The sequence below is a fragment of the Mercenaria mercenaria genome, chromosome 19, assembly GCF_021730395.1.
Source record: "Mercenaria mercenaria strain notata chromosome 19, MADL_Memer_1, whole genome shotgun sequence".
In the NCBI taxonomy this organism is placed as follows: domain Eukaryota; kingdom Metazoa; phylum Mollusca; class Bivalvia; order Venerida; family Veneridae; genus Mercenaria; species Mercenaria mercenaria.
The window spans coordinates 19,738,225-19,764,756 of NC_069379.1; the positions used below are offsets into that span (position 1 = coordinate 19,738,225).

Consider the following 26,532-nt stretch of genomic DNA (forward strand, 5'->3'; position numbering starts at 1 on the left):
ATCAAGTTTACGGTAAACAGATCTGAGTTCTAGATAACACAGCTTCAACAAACGAAGTGTCATTAGGGCGCCGTCATTAGTAATTGGCCTATCATAAAACTTCCTAAATGTGCACTCCCGTGACCACCCCGCTGTTCTCAATACTGTTGCCACTCGTAACTTTGTACTATCCGCATGAGAAACTGATGCTGACCGACAGCTGTGTGGCCTAAATATAAAAACGTCTCCCTGCATGTTTTAAGATTTCTTTCACCCATCGGCCAGTAGTATCCTTAGATACTTTTATGCGGTTTGCAAAATGTTTTAAACAGTGATTGTTCATTCCCCCTAGTGGCATTGTCTCTCTGAGATACTGTTGAAGACGGAAAACAATACACAATGTTTTGGCTGTATATTCCTTAAACATTAATTCACTCAAATGATAATTATTAGGCCTGGATTGTTTCAAAAGATTTCCGTACCTTTTTTACATACGAATCTGAAAATTCAATATTCCTAATATCAATCAAGTGCAAAGAGTATAGTCTTTGTCCAGACAATAAGCATAATAACATAACAACATTCATTGTGAGCTGTTTCAAATTATTCTCAACACAAACATTTACAAGGTAACTAAGAACTCTATTTACATCCCATGTAACATTTTACCTGGGCAAGGCCGTTCGTAACAAGAAAACCCCTCTCATAAATCTTTTTATCAAATTATGTTTAGCTACAGGGTAATTTAGACCATCTGTCATGGCAAATGAACTGATGGCTGATCTTGCAGTATTGATTGCACTTTAACCTAATCCACAATGATACAAACTAGTTTAGTATTCTAAAACATTGTTCACATGTGGCGAAAAGGGATCGGTATTTTGCTTACAACAAATATACATATTTTGAAGTAACCCCCATACTGAGTTTTTGTGGTACTTTTCAATGATTGTAAAATGATGCCGGTAAAATAGTTTGATAAGTCTTTTGACTTTGAGCTGTCCCCCGAGACTCGAATAACTGCTTAATGTAATTTCCTTAATAATGGATGCTTGAATATTTTGTCCGGTAACATGAGTAGGTTGTCTCTGACAGGTAACAGAAGTGGGCATGCTATGCACATTTTTATTATTTGCGGGAACCAAACATGATGGTGCAACAATAATCGCTTTCGTGTGTACTTGTATTTTCTTTAATGCCTACCCTATCACGCTGAAAGGAGGCAAAATAGTTTAGATCATTTGATCAAGACTGCATTAATGCATCTTCTGCAACAGCATTTTGGTCTACCATTCCAAGTTTTGTGCCCCAAAACATATATCGTGGGTGTGTGTGTGGGGAGGGCGGGGGGGTGGTTGACAGGGACAGCACTAAAACTTGCTCTGTCCTTCCGTCTGTTCGAATTAGTGTCGTTTGTAATAAAAAGGTATTTGAACCATAGTCATCAAACCTCATGTTACTCTGCACATGAAGTTGTGAAGTTGTCACCAGGGGTTTAATTGGATATCGTTCTACCAGACCACAGTTATGGCTATTCATTTAGTAAAAATATGTATAAAAATGTTTAAGTTTGTGTTGCATGTATTTTAAAAGCTACCAGTATGTGAAGTTATGCACCTTGGGTTTTGTTGGAGTTATGGCCCCATTCTGTTGAAACAAATCCCGCCACACACCAGAAGATTACATAATGTATGTATGTCCTTTCCTAGCATGAACGGGTCTGGAGACTGCAAAGCACTGACCCATCAGTCCTCTCAGTACTTTGATTATGCGTGGCGTAACTTAAAGAAAACCAGCACAGTTTTTTTGTAATAAAATTTGAGATATTTCTTGATATTGTCATCATGGTGTTAATCATCTCCATACTTTACTCAAAATAAATAGTTCTTATAAGTTATTCCGTGAGGTATATTTATTTTATAAACCATTTTTGTTTTTATAAATACCGGAAAAGTGACATCAGAAAAAGATATTAAGAATTGTTATAACGACTTCAGCGTCTGTAGGTACCTCCGTAACCGAGTGGTTAAGGTCGCTGACTTGACAATCACCGATGCTGGTTCGAGCATCACTAGAGGCGTTGAATTCTTCACGTGAGGAAGCCATCCAGTTGGCTTACGGAAGGTCGGTGGTTCTACCCGGGAGCCCGTCCGTGACGAAATAATACGCGGAAGGGCACCTGAGGTCTTCATGCACCATCAAAGCTGTAAAGTCACCATGCGACCTATACTTGCCTCGGTGCGACGTTTAACCCAACAAAGTAAACGACTGTAACTCAATAGAGAAATGATTTTGATTTGACTTTAATTGGTTCAAATTATGTAATGTATTTGATCTCGAATGAAATATAAAACATTTCGTATTTATTGATATGATTTTTTTTAAAATATTTGACTTCATTTACATTATGTGGTTGAAATATAGATCCATTTCCATGTACTTATAGGTTCAAACTGGACGACGCATTGAATATTGTGCTGCATCAGAAAATAGTACACATTGTCCAGAGACATTTGATGAGTTTTTCAAACAAAGGAGGCGATGGGTGGTTTCAACATTAGCAAATATGATGCTGCTGTTGCAGCAATGGACCTTAGGTTATATATTTCAAACGTTTATATCCTACGTTGTCGTATCAATGGTTTATTTCTTCTTTTACTTAAACATCTATGCATCTGATTCGATATTATTTATATATTTAAAACTTTCCTGACTTAAGCCCTTTCAGTATGCTTATTTTATCTGCCAACAACTGCCATAATGAAAAGTTTTCAAAAAAAAAAAAAATCAAAGGTTCCTATTTTGGAATGGTACGATATGTAGTGCACATTTATTTGCATCAGAAGCAGCGCTTTTATTTATTACATTTATATTTTCACAGTTAATGAATTCAACCACCGTGTTTCATTTTTGTTCCTGGCTTACCAAGCTGTCTTGCTGTTCGCTACCTTGATCGGACCAAGTTCTGTCGTGTTGGTTATATGTGGTGAGATACATACTGTGTAACATTCTGATTATTCCTTTTCGTTTTATTTCCTCCGAAACATATATTACAGCCTATTGTGTATGTGTTCCGAGTCGGACTGCACACGCCATAGTCTAGAATATGTTTCATGATTGTTGTCGGGACATTATCATGAATTTACAGTAGCCTTAAAACCAAAGTTTTCATTCTAAATCGTTACTCAGTTGTTCGAACCGAGCATGACATCAAAACTATATTTTAAAATTGAAAAGTAAGTACCGGCCTTATACGGCGGCGCTTTATGCAAACTGATGCGACTGGTTGTTTTTAGGTGGCTTGCAGTATTCTTGGAACTGGAATCCCGTTCTTACACTCATTTTGCAGCTGATGATATGTACAGGATTCACTATAATATGTCTTATTACATCATCAAAAACTCAGCTTACCGTAAGTTATTTAAAACTATTTTAACAAAATATTTTTACATGAATTCTCTATAAGTAGATATATTTTAGTAATGATACTTAAAAGATCACCACCAACAAGATAACAGAAGTTATTTTAACCTACGTTTCGGCGCTATGCCTGATTCTTTCCAAAACACTGATATCAGTAGTATAGGGCTTTGTTGAAGTAACCAATCATGATTTTACCTGTCTAAACCAATACACGCTTTGCATTGAATTTAAATTACCTACTCTTAGGCTTTATCAATGTTTCAGCATATGTGTCTCTATTTTTCATTACGATTGTGATGGGATCATATTTGCAGATACTTCCATTTATTTCAGTACTAAATGAAATGGCTTTCTTGATCGAATTCATAAAATGCAGGATGTAGTAATCAATCATTTTGAAGTCAACACTGACATATCGACGTTGTCGATCGAAATTCCCGAAAAAATAAGAAGGTGGTTTTCAGGAGAGGCAAAAAACTAATTTTTAGTGTTTCCCGCCTTTTCCAAATCAAACATAAAATAATGTTTTTTTAGATCAATTTTTGAAAAAAAGTAAACAACACAGAACATCCATACTTGCAATGCTGATTGGTATTTGGATGTGCTACATGCTTGACTATTGAAAAGACCTTTGTAACTTAAGAAAGTGTTGAAATTCACTATTCGGCTTTTTTCCAAGCAGAGAATTCATTCGACATTTTCTATCTATCTCATTATTCTGTATTTTATTTCTTCATGTTTCACCATTTTCCCATTGGCTAATTGACCCCCAGATATGGAGAGAATGTGCGCGGGAAAATGCTGAACATTATTCGGCAAAGAAAAAAATATATACATTTTCGTTTTTCGCGATTTTCGATCGACACCGTCGATATCTTATTTTGCATCCAGAGTCTAGAATTTTTACAGGTACGGTCATGAAAAACATATGTAGAGTACGCTGTTCACTTAATGCCGATGACACTGTTCTAAGCAATATACCTGGATCAAAACTGACGGACTATTACTGGTTCAACGTTTATATTTGTGAATATTTTACGCGCTAGTTTCAGACTGTAGATGTACAAAATGTCCTAACGGTTGCTATTATGTAAAGGTTTGTTTAAAGGTTGCGAAGATCCTAACATTTTTGTATGCAGCCGTCATGACAGCCGTCACAGTTGGAACAGCATTGCAGATCTCAAACGATTTCAATGGATTGCCAGGAGCAGAGGCGAATTGTGAGTACAAAATGTAACTGTATAAACTCATTCAAAAGTAAATACGTATGTACATTTTTTAAAATTAATTAAATAAAAATTGGTGAACATTTACCTAGTATTATGATTTGTATTTCATTGTTTCAGATGGTATCAATAAGGGGACATTATAATATAATGACGCTGGACGCAGAGTATGTCAAATGGAATTTGAGATAGGTTTACACCATCACATTTCTAGACATATGTTTATTAATATTTCCTTTTAACCCGTTGTCTTAAATAGGATACTCGTTTCTATGACATATTAACAAGAAGCAGTCGCTGAATCCTCCATTAATGTCAATCCGATCAAGGAGAATTTACTGGCTTTTTTTATTTAGCATTCCGTTAATCTATGTCACTGTATTAGACTTACAACCCATGGGATGTAAAAAAGGCCTTTTATATTTTGAGCAATGAATTCTGTCCCATGTATGGAATGACTATGTGTTAGACTTGCTGACAAGTTATACTGACTGTCCTATTACAAACTAAAGATCTGGTGAAACGTATATATCTCATATATATAATTTTGTCGTCACTATATCAAAATCCTACTTCTTTAAAATGATAGTATATTCTTTCATTTCGATTACTTTCACAAATGCAATTGTCTCCTCAGTTTGAACAACGGAATCCATACTATCTTTCGTAGTTTCTGTCAATCGCATCTGCTTGGGCGTGTTTTGCCATATTGACTTGGTCACCTGTCTGTGTACAGGCTCGATTAACATCCATTGTAAGAATTCCACCAACTGCAATTAAAATGTAATGACAACATGTCTTACATATCAACGTCTGTAGTTCCTTTCTGTTTTATCTCTTTGGTCATAGTAAAATCATCATTCATTAGATGTTTTCATGTGAGCTAAAACTTTTTATATATAGATTTGGCAAGGAGGACTAAACTGGTAGCTTGCAAATTGTACATGAACAAACAGATATCGATATATACTTTTTATCGTTGTTGTTGTTTTGTGTTGGTGTTTGTATCAAAATATCATTTTAGTTATTTTCCTGTCCAAAATTTCAGTCATAAGCCACGACATCAAAATATCAACACCCACAGTATATCTTGCCACAGTAACCGGAATATTTCTTATCACCGCTGTACTGCACTTGCAAGAATGTATATATGTTTTACATGGGATATGGTACCTAATGTGTCTACCAGCTGGATATCTGTTGTTAATAATATACAGCATCTGTAATATAACTGACAGATCTTGGGGTAATTTAAATATGACACATTTTTATAACTGTTTAACAAAATTTATCTTTTTATTTTGTGTGTTTATCTTAGAATAAAATATGAGTACGAAGAAGTAAATTAAATTAATGTCGAGTCTTAAATGTACAATATTATGCTTGTTATTAATATTTTGTTTTTCAATGAACTTTAGGATTTCCATATATATTTGAAACTACCTGTTAACGCTAAGCCAGAAGCGAAAACTTAAAAACGAATTTCTTATTGAAAGCTGTTAAATTGTCAAATTTATTTGGTTGTCTGTTTTATGTGAAACGAATTATATTGCAGGAACAAGGGAGGGAAAATATGGCTCTGATTCTTCAACCGTTTATGCAAACATACGAAATCAGATTGCGAAAAACTTAAGATCGATATTCAGGTAAAAGCCTAGGTTTACAAAAAAATTGCTGCTTGATTTAAAATCGGTAACAGTAAGTGTCATCAAAGGTCGTTCAATGAAACCATTATTCAAGAAATAAAGTATTTAAGAAGATACACTTGCAAAGGTGACCGCATTGCATACCCGGAAAGCAATGTTAAACACAACAAAATATGTACTGTATATATAATATACTATATATAAATCATGTTTGTCTGTAATAATTTATAATGCACTCTTACCTCCATGGTCTACAACATATTTAGAAATATTAAGAGGATATGTTGATAAATAAGCGCAGCTATATTGCTATTCAGTCACTTTATCCTCGTGATACAGTTAACATTTCAGACAGAGAATATGTAGGTATCGTAGTCGCAATCAATTTGAAAGACTAAAATGTTATGCAAATGTTGCACCTGTTCGAATATGTAGATTAGTTCGGCAGCATTGAAACCACATGGAAATATATTGGTGGATGTTAGGTGGAATATGCATTCTCGACTACTACACTGCGTATAAATTTGGTCTGATGTATTATGGCCGTGATGTTTTCTATAATAATTTGTACTGCTAACTTGTAGCCTCGCTTATCTCATGTATGGCACAGCTAACTGACTGTTATGAATTTGATTATTTTCATATACGCCCATTGTATCCTCGTGACCCAGCTAACTTTCGGGGTGGATTAATATACAGCTTGACTGCTGCTTCCAGTCAGTTAAAAAGACAATACTACTGCTACTACTTCTACTACTTATGCGTCTACATTGGTTTTGATTGGTTAAGATACTATAAACATTGTCAAATTTAAGAAATCTGATTCATGCTTTGTACGGTATCTCTTCCATATGCACATATATTTTCAAATATGATCACATGAAACAAACGTTTATTTCAGCTGTTGCTTGCGAAAGCCTTCTGTAAATGTCCAACTTCAAGAAACAAAAAGACATAAGGAATATCTTCAAATAGAGGAAGAAGTTAAAAAGACAGAAGACCCGTATGAATAATTATGTTTTAACTGTTGAGTGTCTAATTACTAGGAACATTTAATTTAGACATGTATCAAGTAGGAAGAAAAATAACCATTTTACTTTATGTTACAGCAAACAGCAAAATTACTAGCTATCTTTGGTAGGAAACATTAAAATGTATTACTTGTATTTTTGGCTCGTTGTATTTATTCGGAATACGCAAGCTCGTCTGTACTTTAATATATTGTGTTTGAGATTTGTTCGTATAGATTCTAGTACTACTACTGCATTGGTTTCGTTCGAGTAAGATACTGTTAACATTGTCAAAATTGAAGAAATCTGAATCATAATCTTACAGTATCTTATTCATATGCACAGAAATGTTGTAAATATATGATCACATGAAACATACGTTTTTTGCAACTGTTACGAAAAAAAAATGTGCAGTGAAGAAAAAAAGTCGGACTAATTATGTTTCCACTTTTTTTATTATCTAACTATAACATACATATGATTTAAACATGTATCAAGGGAAAAACAACCTGTTATAGATTATGTCGTAGCGAAATTAGCTTTCATCAGTTGAAAACATGGTATTTAAAGAATTAACAAAATACACAATGTTTTGGAATTATGTTCAAGGTAATAATGAAAATTTAAAGCTAGAATGTATTCGATACAAACAAGATAAGTCCTCTCAGGGAAATATTTGGTATCATTTCATAGATAACAGGAAGCAAGAAGTTGTATTTAACAATAATTATAATACGGATAACCACTCGTGCTTATTTAGTATTTGTAGTAAAACAATGGATTGTCTTTCGCCGTTCTGCCTTTTTATATTCAGTCATAATTTCAATTATATTTTCTTCTATATTGCAGTAAGACAGGCGGCAAGGAAACATCAGACACAAGTATATAAATTTATTTTACTATATATTGTATGATCAAACTTAACAGATTATTGTTTACATAAAAGACTTGCACCTGGGTTAGGCATGACAACTTCTTAAAAAGAAGTAAATACAAGTGTGTGTGCGTGTGCATGTGCGTGGTTGTGCGCGTTTGTTCTAATATTAATTCTTAAATTATTAACCTTCCTGCGAAAGCTTGTTTTCAAAGCTTGTTTTGTAAAAATCTCTATAGTTTTACAAATACATATTATTTATTAGAACTAAACTGATACACAGAACAGTGTTTTCCAGGGCATATACTGAGCAAACAGCATTAGTATACCATTAGCATAACATGGTAAACGAACACATAAAAAACACCCAAAACACATGAACAATTTTCAATACATGTAGTAGTAAATACTCAGGTATCTAAATCATATTCATTGATATAAAGGAACATATTTTTCTGTCCTTACTTTGTTACCAGGATTGCAAATATTGTTAATTATCTCTTGTTAATTAGACTGTATGTCACTGATTGTGATATATAACGAATCAAATAACTCTTCTCTGTTATTAACTCTTCTGTGATCAAGTAAAACATGCATTTCGTCTTCAACTATATTGCGGTCCGAGCAAAGCCTTTATGACTTTGGTGTCTTGAGCCTCGTATATCTACCTCTTTCTATTTGTAATTTATGGCTGGAGATCATTAGCGCGGTTAAATGCTTTTTTACTGACTTAGATAATCCTGTTGTGAGATATGTTTGTAACTGAAACGTATGTATTAGCAGAGAAGTTTAGTTTATCATCCTTGGGCTTTCGAAGGTGATGGATGAGGTTTAACGTGTTTTGTTTCCTGTTTTTATTTACAACAGTTTTGACTGACGTATTGTCCGTATTTTACCTTCAATATTAAAACTTTCCTTCATATGTTTTATGGAGTTGAGATATAATAACTAAGATCCGCTAGCCTGTAACTTTTCGTCTCATTTGAAAACATCCATAAGTAGTTTATTTGACGTGTTTTCACGAATTCTCTTATACAATTTGAGCGTTTGTTCGGCATATATGTTACGGATGACAATATACCCAGTTCACATTTAGCTTGAGTACACTCCGAGTGTACATTTACAAAATCTATTGCATATTTTTTCAAAAGGATATTGGTCAATATTCTGTTTACTAACGCCAAATCGCTTATCCATATTTCTGATCCGTATTTGTACACTGACCTTGTCATTGAGTCGAATAACGTAAGGCTTAGTTCCATACCATCATTTTCTCCATTTGAAAGTTTTCGCCGCAAGGCAAAATATACTTTAAGTTCTTTGTTGTAGACATTCTCTGCAGCTTGTTTAATGTTTCCATTAAAATATAAAATTTTTCCTAGATGTTTGTATTCGTCTATTATCTCAAGATATTGGTTCCCAGTCTGAAACAGAAACCTTTGTTTGTTAAGTTTACGTTTACTCATTAGCAAGATCTTCGACTTAGGGATATTTATATCAAGTTTCCAACGAACACAAAATGTTTCTAAATTATTAAGGCATTTTTTCAACCCAGAACTACTTTCTGATAATATAAGCAGATCATCAGCATACATAAGGTGATTGACTTAAGTCCGGGCTGCCGAAAATACCTTCCTTCTTTATGGCAAACCTAGTGTTACAGTACATACGTTTTATTAATCGTTAAAAGTTACCGCTAATGCCCCATATTTAGCATTTAATAGAATAAGCCGGCTCTCCAAACAAAGTCAAATCCTTAAGAAAAGTCAACGAATGCAGTAAAATCAGACTTTTTTAATGTTTTTGGAGGTATTTATTTAGAATTGTTTTAAATATGTAAATGTGATATGTTGTTCGATAACCAGGTCTTAACCCAGCCTGCATATTTGAAAGTAACTGGTTGATCTCAATGGGTAGTCTATTTTAGTTTATTCAGTTTGTTTTCTTAGTTACTTAAATTAAATTATATTCTGCTGATGAATCATCTTTATGTAATTCCTTGAAATACTTGTCGAATCATCGATGGGAATGGCTTTGTATCATTTTTCTTTTCTTGAAGTGTATCCAGTACTTTTCAAAACTGTTTTGGATTTGTTGTATGGAGGGTATTTAGTTGAGATACGTCACTTTCTATAAATCTAGTTTTCCTGTAACTTAGCACTACTTTGTACTGTCTTTTTAAATGATGGAAACTGATCCTTATATCATTATCATTTGAGTATTGAAACATTCATTTGCTTAATTTTCTAATTTATCTACGTATTATTGAAAAGTCATGGTTAAACCAACTCTTCTTTGCTTTAGTTCTACGGGCTTTCTTCGAATAATGTTTCAAATTAACACTCTTGTTTGCTACCATTATAATTTAACACTATTTAGTTTGTCAGTTGCATATTGTACTGTGGTATCGTTATTTAGAAACATAGGAAGTCATCTGTTAAACTTTGATATTCGTCATCCTGCATTACCTGTAAGTATTGTGCTTTAATTCATTTCAAATAAATTTCCCTGGTAACTGTTCGCTGTCATAGTTTGGTGATTTTGTATTGACATTTTTGTTGATCTTGCATTTTATGCCCATTCAGATAACTGAATGATCAGATAATTCATTTGGTGGGAAAACATTAAAAAAATATAACATCATAAAATACTAGTAGAAACAGCAAAATAATCTACACAACTACTTCCCGAGGGACCAAAATATACACAGTGTCCCAATGCGTCCACAGTACATCTACGTTTAGTATTCTCATGTTTGATTTGATACAAAATTTGACAAATGTTTTATGTATTATCTTGTGTATTTCGGGCTAAGTAATCATGTATACTACAGTCATCGAGTAGGACATTATCTGGTCCATGTCCATCTAGCTGTACAAAATCTTACAGTTTGTAAACTCTACTATTTAGGCCTCCCGTAAGTATCACGTTTCCATGTTGACTACATTGCTCTACTTTACATCTTCGTAGGTTCCACGTTTGTTCATTTTCAATTACATTAGAACTGTTAAATGGTCGTATGTAGAAACTTATTAGATACATATCTTTGTCAAAGTTAAAAAATGACTTTTCCAGTTTAATAATGATATTAATATCTTTACTGAACACGTTTGATATTCCCACTTAAAAATTTGTGTTTTGTGTATATAATTATTAGCCTGAAGGTCGTCGCCGTTTTTTTTGTCTTTCTTGCGGGCGAATGTATATAATTGCAATTAGGGTTTGGAACTGAGGAGTCATCAAGACGATTTTTTCACATGAAACAAAAATATCGAAATAACTGTAATCGAAACTATCAAATTCTTCCCGGTCAAACCCAAGGATGTTCCATGAGGCTATTGTAAGTGATCTACGATTATTCAGTACTATGATTATTCGTATATCTATATAGTATACAAGGGGCGGCAACATAGCAGCAGTTACTTTGATTGACAAGAATTGCATTTTGGCATCACAAGAACTAAATCTATAATGAAACATGCATTAATAAACAAAATAATCCAACATTTGGATAATTGTTACATTTCAACAAAATCTCATGACAGGAATTGCTATTATGATACTTACTACAAATAACATGACAAAACAAACAAAAAGCTATCGATAATGTACAACAACAAGGGCATAATACTGAAAAATTTAGGTATCGCAGTGTAAATGATATTGATCGTATGTAATGTAATTATATCAATACTAAATAAAGACTGTTTATACCACCATGTGTTTCTAGATTTTTAACTAGATCAAAACAGTGTTACATTTGTGTATACTGTTTCAAAACTAAACACCTGAAAGTATAAATGGTCACGTATAAATTTAGATGATGCTGTCGAAAACACTACACCGGAAGATTATGAAACAGTCAACGAATGGTTACCAGCAGAAATGGTATGCAAATTATGAATTTAGTGTAAACCTAATTGCCCATCAATGTTTTCAAAATTTATTTACATTCATAAAATTGAAAATTGATTAATTACACAAATGGAATATTATTCAATAAAAAATACATACAGTTTTATCAGATATTAGGAATCAGCTGATACCCTAAAAAGTATTTCAAATCTGCTTTTAATGCACGTCTCTTTTATCTTTATAAACAATTACAAAAACCTGTGTACGGGGCCAAATTACCAAAATGTTGAACTTAAAATAACCATAAAACTACTGGTAAAAACAAGAACTCTTCGCATAACTTTGTTCATGTTCAGATAGACAAGTACGGTGAGAAATTTATAGAGAATGGCTATGAAAATGAGATGTTCATAAGTTCAATGACGGACAACGATTTGCAAGAAATCGGAATTAAAGGTAAGTTTAGATTTGCATTCTTCTATTACTAAATGTAATGGGAGTTATTACCTGTCGGCACACCTGTAGAAAAGTAACGATTACACTAATTATAGTAAACCAAAACATGAATAACATTTGTTTCTTTTTAAATCTTTAAATCTGCTCTATTTGTTTACAGCTGACGGAGAAAGACTAACATTACTTTTGAAAATACGGACATTACCAGATTTTAAAATAGCCCCAGAAATTCCTGTAAGTAATTAAAGATTATAATTGAGATAAAAGTAATGCTCATGGTTTGGTCTATGATTGTCAATCCCTAAGAGTTCATATTAGTTATTCAAATTGTTATATAAGCAAGTATACTCAACAGATATATATCCTTCGCAAAGACAAACACGGCCAACTTGCTTACATAAAATTCAATAGAACCTGGGGATATTCTGAAGTAAAATGAGAATAAATTACACCATTCACTGAAATGAATCTGAATATAATAATAGTTCTGAATTCCTTTTATAATATGCAACACCCGCTACAGACATCACGACATCTTCGGTTTAAAATGTCCATTAGTTTTAACAACTAAACCGTTTTCATACAAGTGTGTTAATGAAAACAATATCTTTTAAACGTTATACGTCTACATCGTAAATAATATTTTATAAATGTTGTTTCTGTAAGTTGTTTCATTGTTTCAGACTAACTTATCTGATTGGTTACACAAAATTGGACTTGAACAATATAAAGCAAATTTTATGAACGCCTCGATAAAGTCCAAGGAAGAAATGGAAGCACTGAAACTTTTTGGAAAGAAGGAGATCATAAATCAGCTACACATAGTTAAAAGAGGTTTATATAAATGCTCTAAATTCTACTTGACTAATTTTAACGCACCAAATAAATTTAACGCCAGTTTTTTTTGGGGTTTTTTTTTGTTACCTGTGATTATAATATTTTACCTTCCATTTATTCCAAAGCAAGATTTTCATTTCGGTACTTTGTCTATTAGTTATTTGAACAGGCCAGTAACATCCTAGATGACTTAAATGTGTGATCAACGAAGACCTTAAAAGTTTGACGAAGTATTTAAGTCAACTTCTTAAAACAAGAGTTATAACCAGAGGCCATATCACGAGTAATTCCCGATTTCAACATTTTAAATTTTATCATTTGTTAAATGACTTCATAATTTGTAAATTATGTATTTAAATTTTGATAATAATTTATCAGTGTATTATGTCTTTTAGGTCATGTCAAGCGCTTACTCTATGCGATCGAACAGATGCGTCAACCGACGAAAAGTAATGTATATTACAGAATCATTTAATAATTTAGTATGCATTTAATCTCCGTTAACGATTGTATCAGTAGCGCTAATACTCGATAAAAGTTATAGAATATTATATCCATATTGACCAAAAATTTATCTGCTTAATAGATTAACTTACGAGGCATTTTTGTGACGGGTTATAGTATATAGATAAATACGTTTAAAAGTGATTAGTATCTAAACTACAAATCTACAGTGCAAATGTTTCAACGATGATCAAATAACTTGTATTTTAAGCTATGTTACCTTATTAAAATATCAATTTCTAATTCGAGGTAAATTGCACCTGTTGGTCATTTTTGAAGACACAATACGCAATTCAGGAAACAAATCTTTATAAAAAAATTTGTTCAATAGTGGTTTATGTAGGAAAAATACGCATTTTTGTTATGTATGAACGTTTGCGGAAGTCCGCAGGAATGTTTGTAACCGAGACCGAACATCTGCAAAAGCCCGCGGGAATGTTTGTCACCGAGACCAAAGGTCAAGGTCAAAAACAAACGTGTATTGTCGCTATTCTTGCTTAAAAGCATTACACGACGACTAAATGTATTGTTCCCATATGTGACGACTTTACGATTCCGGTACATATTTTAATTACCATTCTGTTGCTCTTGAAAACGGTAAGCATGTTTTAAATATCCATAACCAGAGCCCAGTAATCAACAACACTACCAAAAGCACATACTGAAGGTTTTTAAACAATTTTATATCGCTCTTTATTACAAACATGCAATTATCAATAATATTTCATATAACGTACAACTTAGGTAAACAGGAGCAAAATTTCAAGAATAATAACTTTTTATACGCCCGTTTGAAAAACGGGACGTATTATGAGAACGCCCCTGGCGGGCGGATGGGCGGTTGGGCGGGCGGGCGGGCGGCGTCCACAGACCTTGTCCGGAGCATATCTTCTACATGCATGGAGGGATTTTGATGAAACTTGGCACAGTTGTTCACCATCATGAGACGGAGTGTCATGCGCAAGAACCAGGTCCCTAGGTCTAAGGTCAAGGTCACACTTAGAGGTCAAAGGTCAAATTCAAGAATGACTTTGTCCGGAGCATATCTTCTTCATGTATGGAGGGATTTTGATGAAAGTTAGCACAGTTGTTCACCATCATGAGACGGAGTGTCATGCGTAAGAACCAGGTCCCTAGGTCTAAGGTCAAGGTCACACTTAGAGGTCAAAGGTCAAATTCAAGAATGACTTTGTCCGGAGCATATCTTCTTCATGTATGGAGGGATTTTGATGAAAGTTGGCACAATTGTTCATCATCATGAGACGGAGTGTCATGCGCAAAAACCAGGTCCCTAGGTCTAAGGTCAAGGTCACACTTAGAGGTCAAAGGATACAAGAATGAAAAATTCAAGAATGACTTTGTCCGGAGCATATCTTCTTCATGCATGGAAGGATTTTGATGTAGCTTGGCACAGTTGTTCACCATAATGAGAGGGAGTGTCATGCGCAAGAACCAGGTTCCTAGGTCTAAGGTCAAGGTCACACTTAGAGGTCAAAGGATACAAGAATGAAAACATTTTTCCGGAGCATATCTTCTTCATGCATGAAAGGACTTTGATGTAGCTTGGCAAAATTGTTCACCATCATGAGACGGAGTGTCATGCGCAAGAACCATGTCCCTAGGGGTAAGGTCAAGGTCACACTTAGAGGTCAAAGGATACAAGAATGAAAACTTTGTCCGGAGCATTTCTTCTTCATGCATTGAGGGATTTTGATACAACTTGGCACAAATGTTCACAAGCATGAGACGGAGTGTCATGCGCAAAAACCAGGTCCCTCGGTCTAAGGTCAAGGTCACACTTAAAGGTCAAAGGTCAGATACAAGAATGACTTTGTCCAGAGCATTTCTTCTTCATGCATGGAGGGATTTTGATGTAACTTGGCACAATTGTACACCATCATGAGACGGAGTGTCATGCACTGGTCCCTTCTTTTGAATTACTTCCCTTTGCTGTTACTATAAATAGCTTATATTGTAACTTTTTCATTTCAAGTCGTAGGGAAAAATCGAGACCACTTTTCTGTAGTACAACATGCATGTTACATCCAATTCTGAGGTGTATTTTGAGCTATTTCTACCTGGTAAGGATTTTTGTGTGGACTTTTTGTGAATTTTTTTTTTTTCGATTTTTTTTTTTTTTTTTTTTTTTCTCTTTAAAGATTAACTTCCCTTAGCTGTTACTATAAATAACTTACATTGTAACTTTTTTATAATTGACCGTAGGGAAAAACCAAGACCACTTTTCTGTGGTACAACATTGATGTTACTTTCAAATTTTGGGTGTATTTTAAGGTATCTCTACCTGGTAAGGATTTTTTTTGTGGACTTAGAAAAATAAAAGAATTACAATAATTTCTAAAAAAAAAAGCAACATTGTAAACAACTAGAAAATTAAAATTCCATTTGCAAATACAGGTGCTAGTGTAAACAAATTTGCTGTGACGGGCGTATATTGTGACATTCTGCACCCTTGTTACATTTGAGTTATTTTGAGTACGGATGGGTACGAACGTAGTGACAAGCTTTCAAGCTTTTTATATAAATTCTTTGAGTAATATGATAAAAACATACCGACTGATACTTACCAAAATCATAAATATGATTCCTAAAAACAAACAATCGCACAAGTTACACGCAATTTTTTATCATTAGCGGTTATCTACAAAAAACTTAAACGACGCTGAGTTCTAAAAGAGGAGTAAACAAGGAAAAAGCGAGTACGAACAGTGGGGCAGTGCATTTGGCGTTGGTTAAAGATACAGCAAAACATTCTATGGGTTAGATTGCATCTTTTATGCTTCAAAAAGAGGTTATCATGGAAGAAACAAGATGCAGATACCAGATGTCATTCTGCGAAGAATACATATACGTCCCTGGAGAAGCACTTCAAAAATAAATTTCATGTATTAACAGCACCTGAATTGCCTTGTTTGCACACGAGTTTTCTCCCGTTAATATATGGGCTGGTCCAGTGAAAAAAAAGTAGGTTTTATGCAAGAATTGTTAAAACATACTGAATTGTTACATGCCCACCTGTAGCAAGACTGCTACTCGAGCTTACACCATTTACCAGTTGCGCCAAGTTGTTATAAAAATCATATTGCAAAGATATGTTCATATTTCTCAAATCTTAAATAGTGATTTGTTTTGCCTCTTCGATCATTACCAAGTTATGCAATTTGGCTATAATCAAAAGATAATGCAGATATTTGTAATACTGTCGCCATAAACGCTGTACTCCACATTCTGTTAATTATTTATATTATATTTTACGGTTGAACATACCTCATATTGTCACATGTGTGTAATTTATTATTGGAATACGAAGGTCCTATTATTGCTTTGGTTAAAGGTTACGTGATCAATATGTATGAACGTGGATATGAAATTTAATTTATATTTGGAAAACGTAACAAATGAGCGACCTAAAAGTTTTTTATGAAAACTCGGGCTAGCTAAATTCAAAACCAAAGTATCCGAATTTAGGTCAAAGATATATCTTATAGGAGAGAAGAAAATTGAAAAAGCAAGAACGGCTCTACTTGAGACAAGAATAGAGAATTGCTCGGTGGAGCTTCAAGAGTTTTGGACCCTCTTGATTGAACTTTGTCTTGTACCACAATCTTCTGCATTTGGTTCAGAAAATACACTGAAAGGTAGTTGGTAGTAATTTTGCTTTAAATGACATGTCTATATACATGTACACAATCTACGAAGATTTATGACAGATCTCAAAATTAATAAATGATTATGATTACAATCTATATTGAATGAGTCTGATGCAAAGTTAAGCTAAAGAGATTTCTATTAATATATCAAATGTTATCGCTTGACTATCACATTAGAAAGTTTCTCTTCATATTTTACAGACATTAATGTGTTAATCATGTAAATAGGAATAATACACTGCGCTCGACTAATTGAATTACTTTATATTACAACGCACAACAAACGAAAGGTAGTGTCTAAATAGATATACGTAAAACTAACATTTTGTACAAACAACCTTGCTTTTGCAATTCTATTATGAAGTAACGAACGAATACTTAGAAGAAGTTACAAAATACCTTCATGAATTTTACAGAGAAATTGAGTGAATTGCGCAACACTTGGCTTGTAATATTTGCTTTGTCAAATATTTTGTGGTTGATACTGATTTTTACCTTGGCTGAAGAAGGACACTTACTGAGTGTTTTTGGAGGCAATCCTGTCGGTAAGACATTATTGTATTGCTGCATGTCTTTTGAAGTGTATGCCAAACCATGCGAGAAACAAATACTCGTATGTGATACCGAAAATAAACATTGCTCAAGTAACAGTTATTTTAAAATTTTGTGTTAACTTTGATTTTCTTTTGCTTAAACCATCCAGTTTTGTTATTTCTAAAATACAATACCTAATGTGATACAAATATCAAGTAAGCTCTATGACGATGGCATAATGCACACTTTCGATAGGTAACACGTTTCACACTTTTCATCATTATGTATGCTGCCAAGCTCAACCAAACATACACTGTAATTTTATCGTCGTAAATATATATAAATTTGAACTGTTTGAACACATCCGAAAGCTTTTCAGGGAAAAGTAAATTAGAGACATTTTAACCTTTAAAGAATATTATGTCGATCGCTCTTATTTATTATTATTTACACTTTTTAACTTTCGCTTTATTTGCCCTGGAATTAAAAAATATGTTGCATGTATTACAGTAGTTTTTGCATAACTATCACAGAAATGGAAATTGTCGAATACTTAAATGCTATATCATTTTTAGGTTTTATCGTCATAGTCCTGTTTGGGTTCATTTTGATAATACAATTTCTGGCAATGTTTCTGCACCGCTTTTCAACATTCAAACATTTTCTGGCCAGAGCACCATATTTCCGTAGCAGCGGCAAGAATGTTATCTACGACCTTCATACCAAGTAACTATACTATATGTTTAGTATTTTGCCCAAGGGATAGATAATCTAAATATGCACGGAGATGTATGGATGCAAACTTAAGAATCTTATTTATAAAAATCCTTTTCAACGAGATTTTCACTGTTGTCACATGTCATTGAACTATTTTAGGCTTAGCCCACTTGCGAACTTTTTAGATTCGTCTATTAAATTTTAAGACAGATCACAAAGCTTGTAAGGCAATTATCGAGTTATCAAACACATTTGAATGCAAAAAGAATGTTATATGCAATGAAGTGCAATATCAAATGCGTTGACTTGTATAACTTGATGTACAGTGGTTGTTCGAAATAAGGAAAAGGTGGCAACGAGTGATATTGATCCGAAAATTGGCCAAAGTTTATGTTTTTTTAATTGAATAAAGCAAATATATTTATTACTTTCACATTATAGAGAAGTCATTTTCTTAATATACTTCTGGAAGCTGATTTCCCTAGCTGAGCGTATATTATTATACCCCTCGAGTGATTTCAGATCTTCTACCCAGACGGTAAATCATAGAATAGGTTTAGTTCAAAAGTATTATGTTCTGAGCTGCTAACCTAAGTTTTGCCGTAATTCTATGTGACTTCATGGATAGACAATCAAAAGTATTTTCCTGATGACTTGTTTCTATTTCAGGCCCTACGAAGACACAGAGCACAGTTGGTATAATAATTCAGGGTACTCACCTCCCTAATCGTCGTCTTATATACACTAGCAATGGACCGAGAACTATTTATAACGAGTATTAGACACTCGCAAACTTTCTTTTGTTTAGATGAAAACTCTACAAAAAAATGTTTCTAAAAGCTCACTTCATTTAGCCAAAACGGTCCAATCTGTACAATATTAAATAACTCATCTTTCTATTCAAAATGCTATGATCCGATAGAGACTTCTTTAATCCTGTTTCATATTTATGACTGTAGCTGAGTCAATGTCTTTTTAAACATAAACGTAGGATGGCTAGCCAATGAAAATATATTTCGGTAGATATTGACTTCAGATCATAACAAATAAAATATCGGTGTTTTCAACTAGTTCTGAATCGAAAGTAGACGATACGTTGACAATAAGTTTAAATTAGTAAGTTATAGCACAAAATGTTAAGTTACCATAAGGTTGTTTTATATTTCGCGTGGTATGTACTCTATGATTAATTACGGTGTAAAACGGACAAACTATTTGAATGTATTATATTGTTAAATTGTGATTTCATGTTTATGTAGCTACTGAAGATCACACCGACAAATAAAATATTTCTTTATTGGTAGTGAAAGATCCAAGGTGCTCACCAGAGCAGTATTTCAGTTATTGGTAGGCATTTTTGTAAAGGGTAACTGATTTCACAGCTTCCTCACATTATGACAAATTGGAATCCTACAACGGTCACAGGAAATTCATTTTTCTGTTCAAAGTGCTATGATCAGATAGAGACTTCTTTCTCTAAACCTGTTTGATATTTATGAGTGTAACTGAGTCAATGTCTTTTTTTAAAGGATTGTAAACCAAACGTAGGATGGCTAGCCAATGAAAATATATTTCGGTAGTCTAAGACTAAAGTATAAATGAAAGTGAAAAACTACCTTAATGAAGATGCATTCAATAAAAATTGAAATCCAGTTTGAGATGTTTATTGATCATTTTACTAGATAATTCTTCTTGCACAGATTTCACATAAGATTCCGTGTTGCAGAATGATTTCAATAATTACATAAAAGTTGTGCAGGAAAAGTCTCTTTGTCAGAAAAATGCAAATGCTGAATTAAACATTAAAATTTTAGAAGATGGTCAAAAGTGAGGTGATCTCAAAATAATCTACTTTCGTCAAAGATGGCCACCTTTTAAAAACTGCCGCTTAAACTTAAACCAAAAACATACATACGCTTTTGATAAATCTATCCAAATGTACTGGCTGTCAGAAATTAAGGGTGTAAACGACATATCGAAATTCACTGTATTACGATACATTAGTCTTGCGATACGCGTATTGTATCATAGGCATTTTTTCACGATATAGTGAAAAGTAGAATCATTGAATGAAAACATTAAAAAAATCAGTGTTAAAGATAGTAACTAAATAAAAAAATACCACTCTTCTAACAAAAAATAAAAAAGTTGTCTCCCTTGGATAAAATTTGATATTTAGCAGAAGAAAAGTCAGAATGCATTTATGTGAGTCAAAATTAAGTATATAATGGTAACTGGCATATCAAGAATGTTTAAAATGACAACAGTCCTGAGCAGAACTTTACAACAATTGTAAATTATTATAAATACATTGGAACTTCGTTACTGGAACCCGTCAGGACCGACGAAATGTTTTCGAGTTATCGGTAATTTGAGTGATCGAAGAATATAGTATAAAGGAATTTTGTTGGGACGTGACGATAGATTCAAATGAAGAATGGTGTTCGAATTATCAGAGTTTGAGCGAACGAAGTTTGTCTGTAGCGTGTATTAGTGAATAAATGACATATGTTTCACTTTGTTATTAGTTTTCGCGACTCAGAATTTGTGAGTGTTGCTGTATTCATTTCAATTTATTTACACTAAGAGAACTAATGACACTTAGTAAAACTATATAATTCATTAACTATGTTAGTGCGATAGACCATGTGAACATCCCTTTCTCTGGGAAAAAGTCATTTCCGGTTGATCAGCATAATCAAATTTACATTTGCATGTTCCTGTAATATTCTGTTTTTGTCAAATTGTAGACCAACAATAATTTTAAAGTTTAATGTCATAAGCATATAATGTACAGTCACTTATGCCCTTATCACTCTCAGACGAAGACCATGAAGACCACACTGCGTCCAGAAAATTTTGACGCGGTGGGGACGGGGGTCAAACTCGAAAAATGTGCATTTCTAAAGTTCATACTCCGCCCATAAACATCCTTGCCAGGTTCTCACGGCGTCTAACACGTTCACACTAATTTTCTTACCACGCACATCTTCAAGTCCAATACGTTCTTACTACATTATTAGTACGACCAGTCAGATTGCACCTCTCGCTTACCATGCTTTAACCATGCGCTTATCACCTTCTCACTGCGTTCGTCGGCTACTTATAAATACTTCGCCACGCGCCTCTTTTTCATTCCTTCTGCAAGTTATATTGTGTCCGCATCAGAATACACTCAACAACAATCAAATACAATATACGCCCCCCTCGCCACCACGAAGAAATCAGAGTAGTCTTATAGAGAGGCCGTGGTGGAAAAATGCAAAGGCAGCGTGAAGAGTATACGAAGGTCCAGAAGTCCACTACAAGCAGCCCGTGCTGCTAAGTCCGTGATTATGTGGTAATTCCTGATGATGTGCGATCATACCCACTGCTGGTTGAAAACGAAGTGATGGGGAATTGGATCCAGTATTCATACTCAGTTCTCAGAATCTGAAACAAACACGGTGGGAACCTGCTGCAAACGTGACATAGACATGTTAAGCACCCAAATAACGTATTGATAACCTAATGCGATATTCTACAACATGGCGTGAGCGTAGCATGGTCATAGCAGACAAGCTTAGATAAATCGTAGTGAGAACTCCATTGGCGTAGCAAGAATGCAATGACAACCCAGTGACAGCGCAATGAGCATGCCATGCAGTCTTTCCCGTCCGCACCATGCTTGTACTATGTCCTACTAGGTTTTAGTTACATCATTACTATGTCCTTATTAAGTTCTTCGTGCTTCCTGATTAGACCCCGTCCTCACTACTTTTGTTTTTAACATGTCCAAAGTTCGACCGCGTCCTCTACACTCGTGGAGACCATAAATACCATGTTCTTATCGGTGTCTACTGTATTCCTTCTACAGTGTACAAGTTCTTACTGCATCCTGCCAGTTTTTAGGACGTAGTGGGAACGTGGCTGAGTATTATGGGGGTAAAAATTAGGAACAGAAGCTACCATTTCTACAAAAAATTGTGCTCTAATATCTATTTCTGGACATTTTTACTGAAATTAAAATATATTAGATAAGGACATATTAAGGTATTGGACCCCTAATAGTAATGTTTTAAAAATGGCATTTGCTTGGTATATTCTTAAAGTTGACCATGTTTCACACTGTGTTGCAAATTTTAAACAACTTTTACCCTGCCGTTTTTTGTAAATTTTGTATAATTTATGGTATTTCCTCACGCTCAGGAAGAGACAAAATTCAATGTGATGGCCACTAACTTAAACGTTTGCAGAGAATTCATTACAACATTAATTTTGATAAAAGAAACACCAAACTATTGTTGAACAATTATAAAACACAAAATAAAACTTTAAAAATCATTTTTGTCTAGGGTGCCTCAAGTAAACAGATTTAATGAGACAGAATTCTAACTCCAACATTGAAAAATTAAGGTCGAATCCGGTGGGTCTGTTTTGAATTTTGCTCACTTCATTCAAAAATAACCTTGGGGCAATAGTAAAACCTACCTGCATTTCTACCACAATATGTAATCTAAAGAATAAAGGCAAAATAGAGAACTTTTACCGCACGTAACTCAGTATTTTTAAAGATAACTCTACCCCTCCTGATTCAGAAGTAAATTCACATTGAACAGCAAAATATCGCCTATAAAATGAAAATTTTCCACTTTTGTACAATTCATCCATAATTAGTCTTGAAAGAAGTAAAATCGTACTAGAAAAAAGGAAAACATGGGGAAAAAAATTGGTCCCAGTGGGGTTTGAACCTACGCCCCCCTAAAAATTGCAGTTAAAGTAGGTTTATGGTAGGAATTGAATACTCTTCAAAAAAGAGATACTCCATTACGGGTCCAATACCTTAAATGTGAGTACTTGAGGATTTATCTAATGAGCACATGTATTCGACACATTATTTTAATACCAATTTACTAGTTTTACGACAACAAATATTATCTATTTACCATTTAGCCACTACCAGTTAAGCAGTCCAATGTAAGAATAACACTGTCTTGTCAAACAAAACTAACCAGTATAGCTCTCGCTTACCGGTGAATCAGGCTTTTAAATGCATTTTCTACACCTTCCTACAAACAAACTGTTCATATAATATTTCTGTGGTATAGATGGGGGCCTTCAATACTTTTCTTCTCAACAAAACATGTCAAGTAGCTGATCAACCATCTGTTCACACAAAGATTAGGGCTATAGTGTGCATTCCTGCATCGTCTGCTAAACCTCTTGAACATACTAAAAACGGTTGCCCAATAGGTCGGGCACATATGGGATTCAGGTGTTCTGTCATTTTCCTAAAATTCCAAGTCAAGATAAATAAGGCGGACCAGAGATATCTTTATATATTGGAACCTTTCTAATAGATTTTGCCTCAGGTACTTGAGTCTCGTACCAATAGCTCCTCAAGTGCATTTGCAACCTAGATAAAGCCTGTCGAGGAAGATGTAGTTTGACATAAGTGCTGAAATGCTCTTCACTACCTTATGCAAGTTAACGAAAGTTGTTGGCAATCTCGTGCTTGTGTGTACTGACACGAGTATCTGACATGTACCTTATTTCAGATTTCAGCTCACTGTTCAGAGTAATATATTTCACAGAATAGTTACTAAGTGTTGTCCGTGAAAGCAACTTTTATATTTTCAGCCTTACTCTTCTTTTTTACACAGTTAGCATAACATAATCAATGATTATGTGATCAATTTATTATGCATGCAGATATTGTGACTGCGGGTGCATAATAAGGAACGTTGTTTCATTTGATCATACTAGCCCGTCGCTATAATCTATTCTTGCATTTCGGAGTGCCGAACCGAAAGGGGTAATTGTTGTACTTGGTGTCATAGGAACTACAATTTTATATAGAAACTAAGTTAATTGACCTTCAAATTCTCCATATTACCTACCATTTATAAACAAGGTTTCATAAAGAAGTCTTTAGAACTTGCACTTTTGAAGTTATTGAAGAATCCGACATTTGCGAATGATAGACGGACATAAAGACGGACATAAAGACGGACAAAATGATGTACAAAAGAGAAATAAGATAACAAGCATGTTTTCAATTTTTCCTCCTATCTATATAAAATTTCTCAAGAAACAATCTCTCCTAGTTTAGAAGAAATGCAGGATGGCACCTTTTTGTCATATTCATGTACTTTTTGCTGCCATAGCAACAACGTTTTGTTGCCATAGGAACAAATTTAAATCTCCACATTGACATCTATCCATGTACCACGTATAATGAAAACATCTGCTGTAGTTTTAAAGTTATTGCAGTATCCCAGTGTGCATGGCTGACGTATTGACATGCATATGGGGGCAACCAAAAGCCCCCTCTGGCTAAACACTGATAAGGGAATAACAACAATGTTTCAATATGCTGCTGTGGAGGGAATGCAAGTAAATAATATAAATTACATATAGTAAAACAAAATATCCTTTGAAATATGAAAACCACATAATGATAATATTAAACTAAGTTTTAAAGGCTATATTTTAGCCGTTACCATGGAAACAGAAAGAAACTAACATCATTTGAATTGTTATTTATGCATTTGATGCAAATTTAGGATTTATTTTATCATATACATTTATATTTGGTGCATTTTGGGAATGAATGTAAATATAATTACCTTTGTAAGGTAAATATTGAGTTTTGGCGGCCATTTTGAAAAATGGCCGCCATAACGGCCATCTTGACAGATATCAAATGGGTCCCATGAAAAAAATGTTTTTTATGCATTACTAAAAATCTGTGCCAATTTTGGTGCTTTTCCCATTTTCTGAAGTATTTTGGCATTTTCTGTTACGAATTGATCGGACTATAACAGTTTCCTTAACTTCAAAGCAAAATGTCAAGTACTTTCCAAGTTAATGATTTTTTTCATTTTGTCACATGGATGCTTACTTATGGTACTCAATGTGTATCGCAAAAGGTACCGTAACGTTGCATCTGTATCCCGATATATATTGTATCGTGAGACTAGCGTATTTTTACACCCATATCAGAAATATTAAATATATCCGTTATACCTGCATTTGTCAAGCTTAGTAAAAACACTAATTTGCAGTAATGCAACACAAGTTCATTATCAACACGTAATATAAGTTCAAAGAAAAAGTCAAACCACATGTATCAACAACTGAATATAAAACAAATAAACCAGCCTGTAAAGAACACTTTAATATAAATTAAAACAGAACGTTAAATCTCCTGTATCAACACTTGAATACTAATTCAACCACCTGTTGTGCCCTTTTGTTAACAATTGGCTCACATTTGATATTTTATAAAATTGCGTAACAGACATTTCAAAGCAATTTCAATCAGACCTATTCACTTACCATGTACCTGATAATTAGATATGTAATTTTTGTAAGCACAGGAATTAATTTTCCGACCTTCTACTAGTTTTCATAGCATGTATATCACAGTCGTCATTCAAGTACTTTGCTTTATTTACTCGTTCATTTAATTGTTATCATTAGTATTTTTCCGAAAATTAATCAGCAAACAACATATGAGGGAACAAAACGTTTGGGTATTAAAAATAACGACAAATGTATGAGATATTTTCCTATTAAAAGGACTTTTTCCAAGTTGTTGCCCTTGAACTTAGTACCACGAGACGGACCTTGCGTTGTACAGTTCGTTGACAAATGTTTATACTAAGCGCTATCACGAATTTCACAGATTTTATGTCCAAGAATCATACAGTCGCCGCAACCAACTTGCTCGTGTTGTGCACAATAGAACTTTGTCAGTTCATTGAAGTGTAGATCACATTTCTCAAACTCTTCTTTTGTATCTTTTTTTTACGAACGCCT

General features: G+C 33.9%; 1 protein-coding gene across 6 annotated transcripts in view; it reads left to right on the top strand.

The window, feature by feature from the left end:
- LOC123541764 (uncharacterized) overlaps positions 1-21,388 on the top strand; it is a 62,976-nt gene extending 41,588 nt beyond the window's left edge. For 2 of the 6 annotated variants that reach the window (XM_053530812.1, XM_053530813.1), the window contains exons 24-40: positions 2,426-2,576; positions 2,861-2,965; positions 3,276-3,391; positions 4,511-4,622; positions 5,677-5,874; positions 6,184-6,274; positions 7,176-7,277; positions 8,134-8,165; positions 11,979-12,046; positions 12,370-12,469; positions 12,630-12,703; positions 13,153-13,303; positions 13,702-13,755; positions 17,317-17,466; positions 17,895-18,023; positions 18,588-18,738; positions 19,399-21,388. In XM_053530812.1, the coding sequence (XP_053386787.1) occupies positions 2,426-2,576; positions 2,861-2,965; positions 3,276-3,391; positions 4,511-4,622; positions 5,677-5,874; positions 6,184-6,274; positions 7,176-7,277; positions 8,134-8,165; positions 11,979-12,046; positions 12,370-12,469; positions 12,630-12,703; positions 13,153-13,303; positions 13,702-13,755; positions 17,317-17,466; positions 17,895-18,023; positions 18,588-18,738; positions 19,399-19,456 (1,842 nt within the window). In that variant the 3' untranslated portion in view covers positions 19,457-21,388. Of the gene's footprint in view, positions 1-2,425; positions 2,577-2,860; positions 2,966-3,275; positions 3,392-4,510; positions 4,623-5,676; positions 5,875-6,183; positions 6,275-7,175; positions 7,278-8,133; positions 8,166-11,978; positions 12,047-12,369; positions 12,470-12,629; positions 12,704-13,152; positions 13,304-13,701; positions 13,756-17,316; positions 17,467-17,894; positions 18,024-18,587; positions 18,739-19,398 lie in introns of those variants that run through there. The other 4 variants (XM_045327357.2, XM_053530814.1, XM_045327353.2 and 1 more) reach the window with 3 other exon arrangements.
- Positions 21,389-26,532: the final 5,144 nt, after the last annotated feature.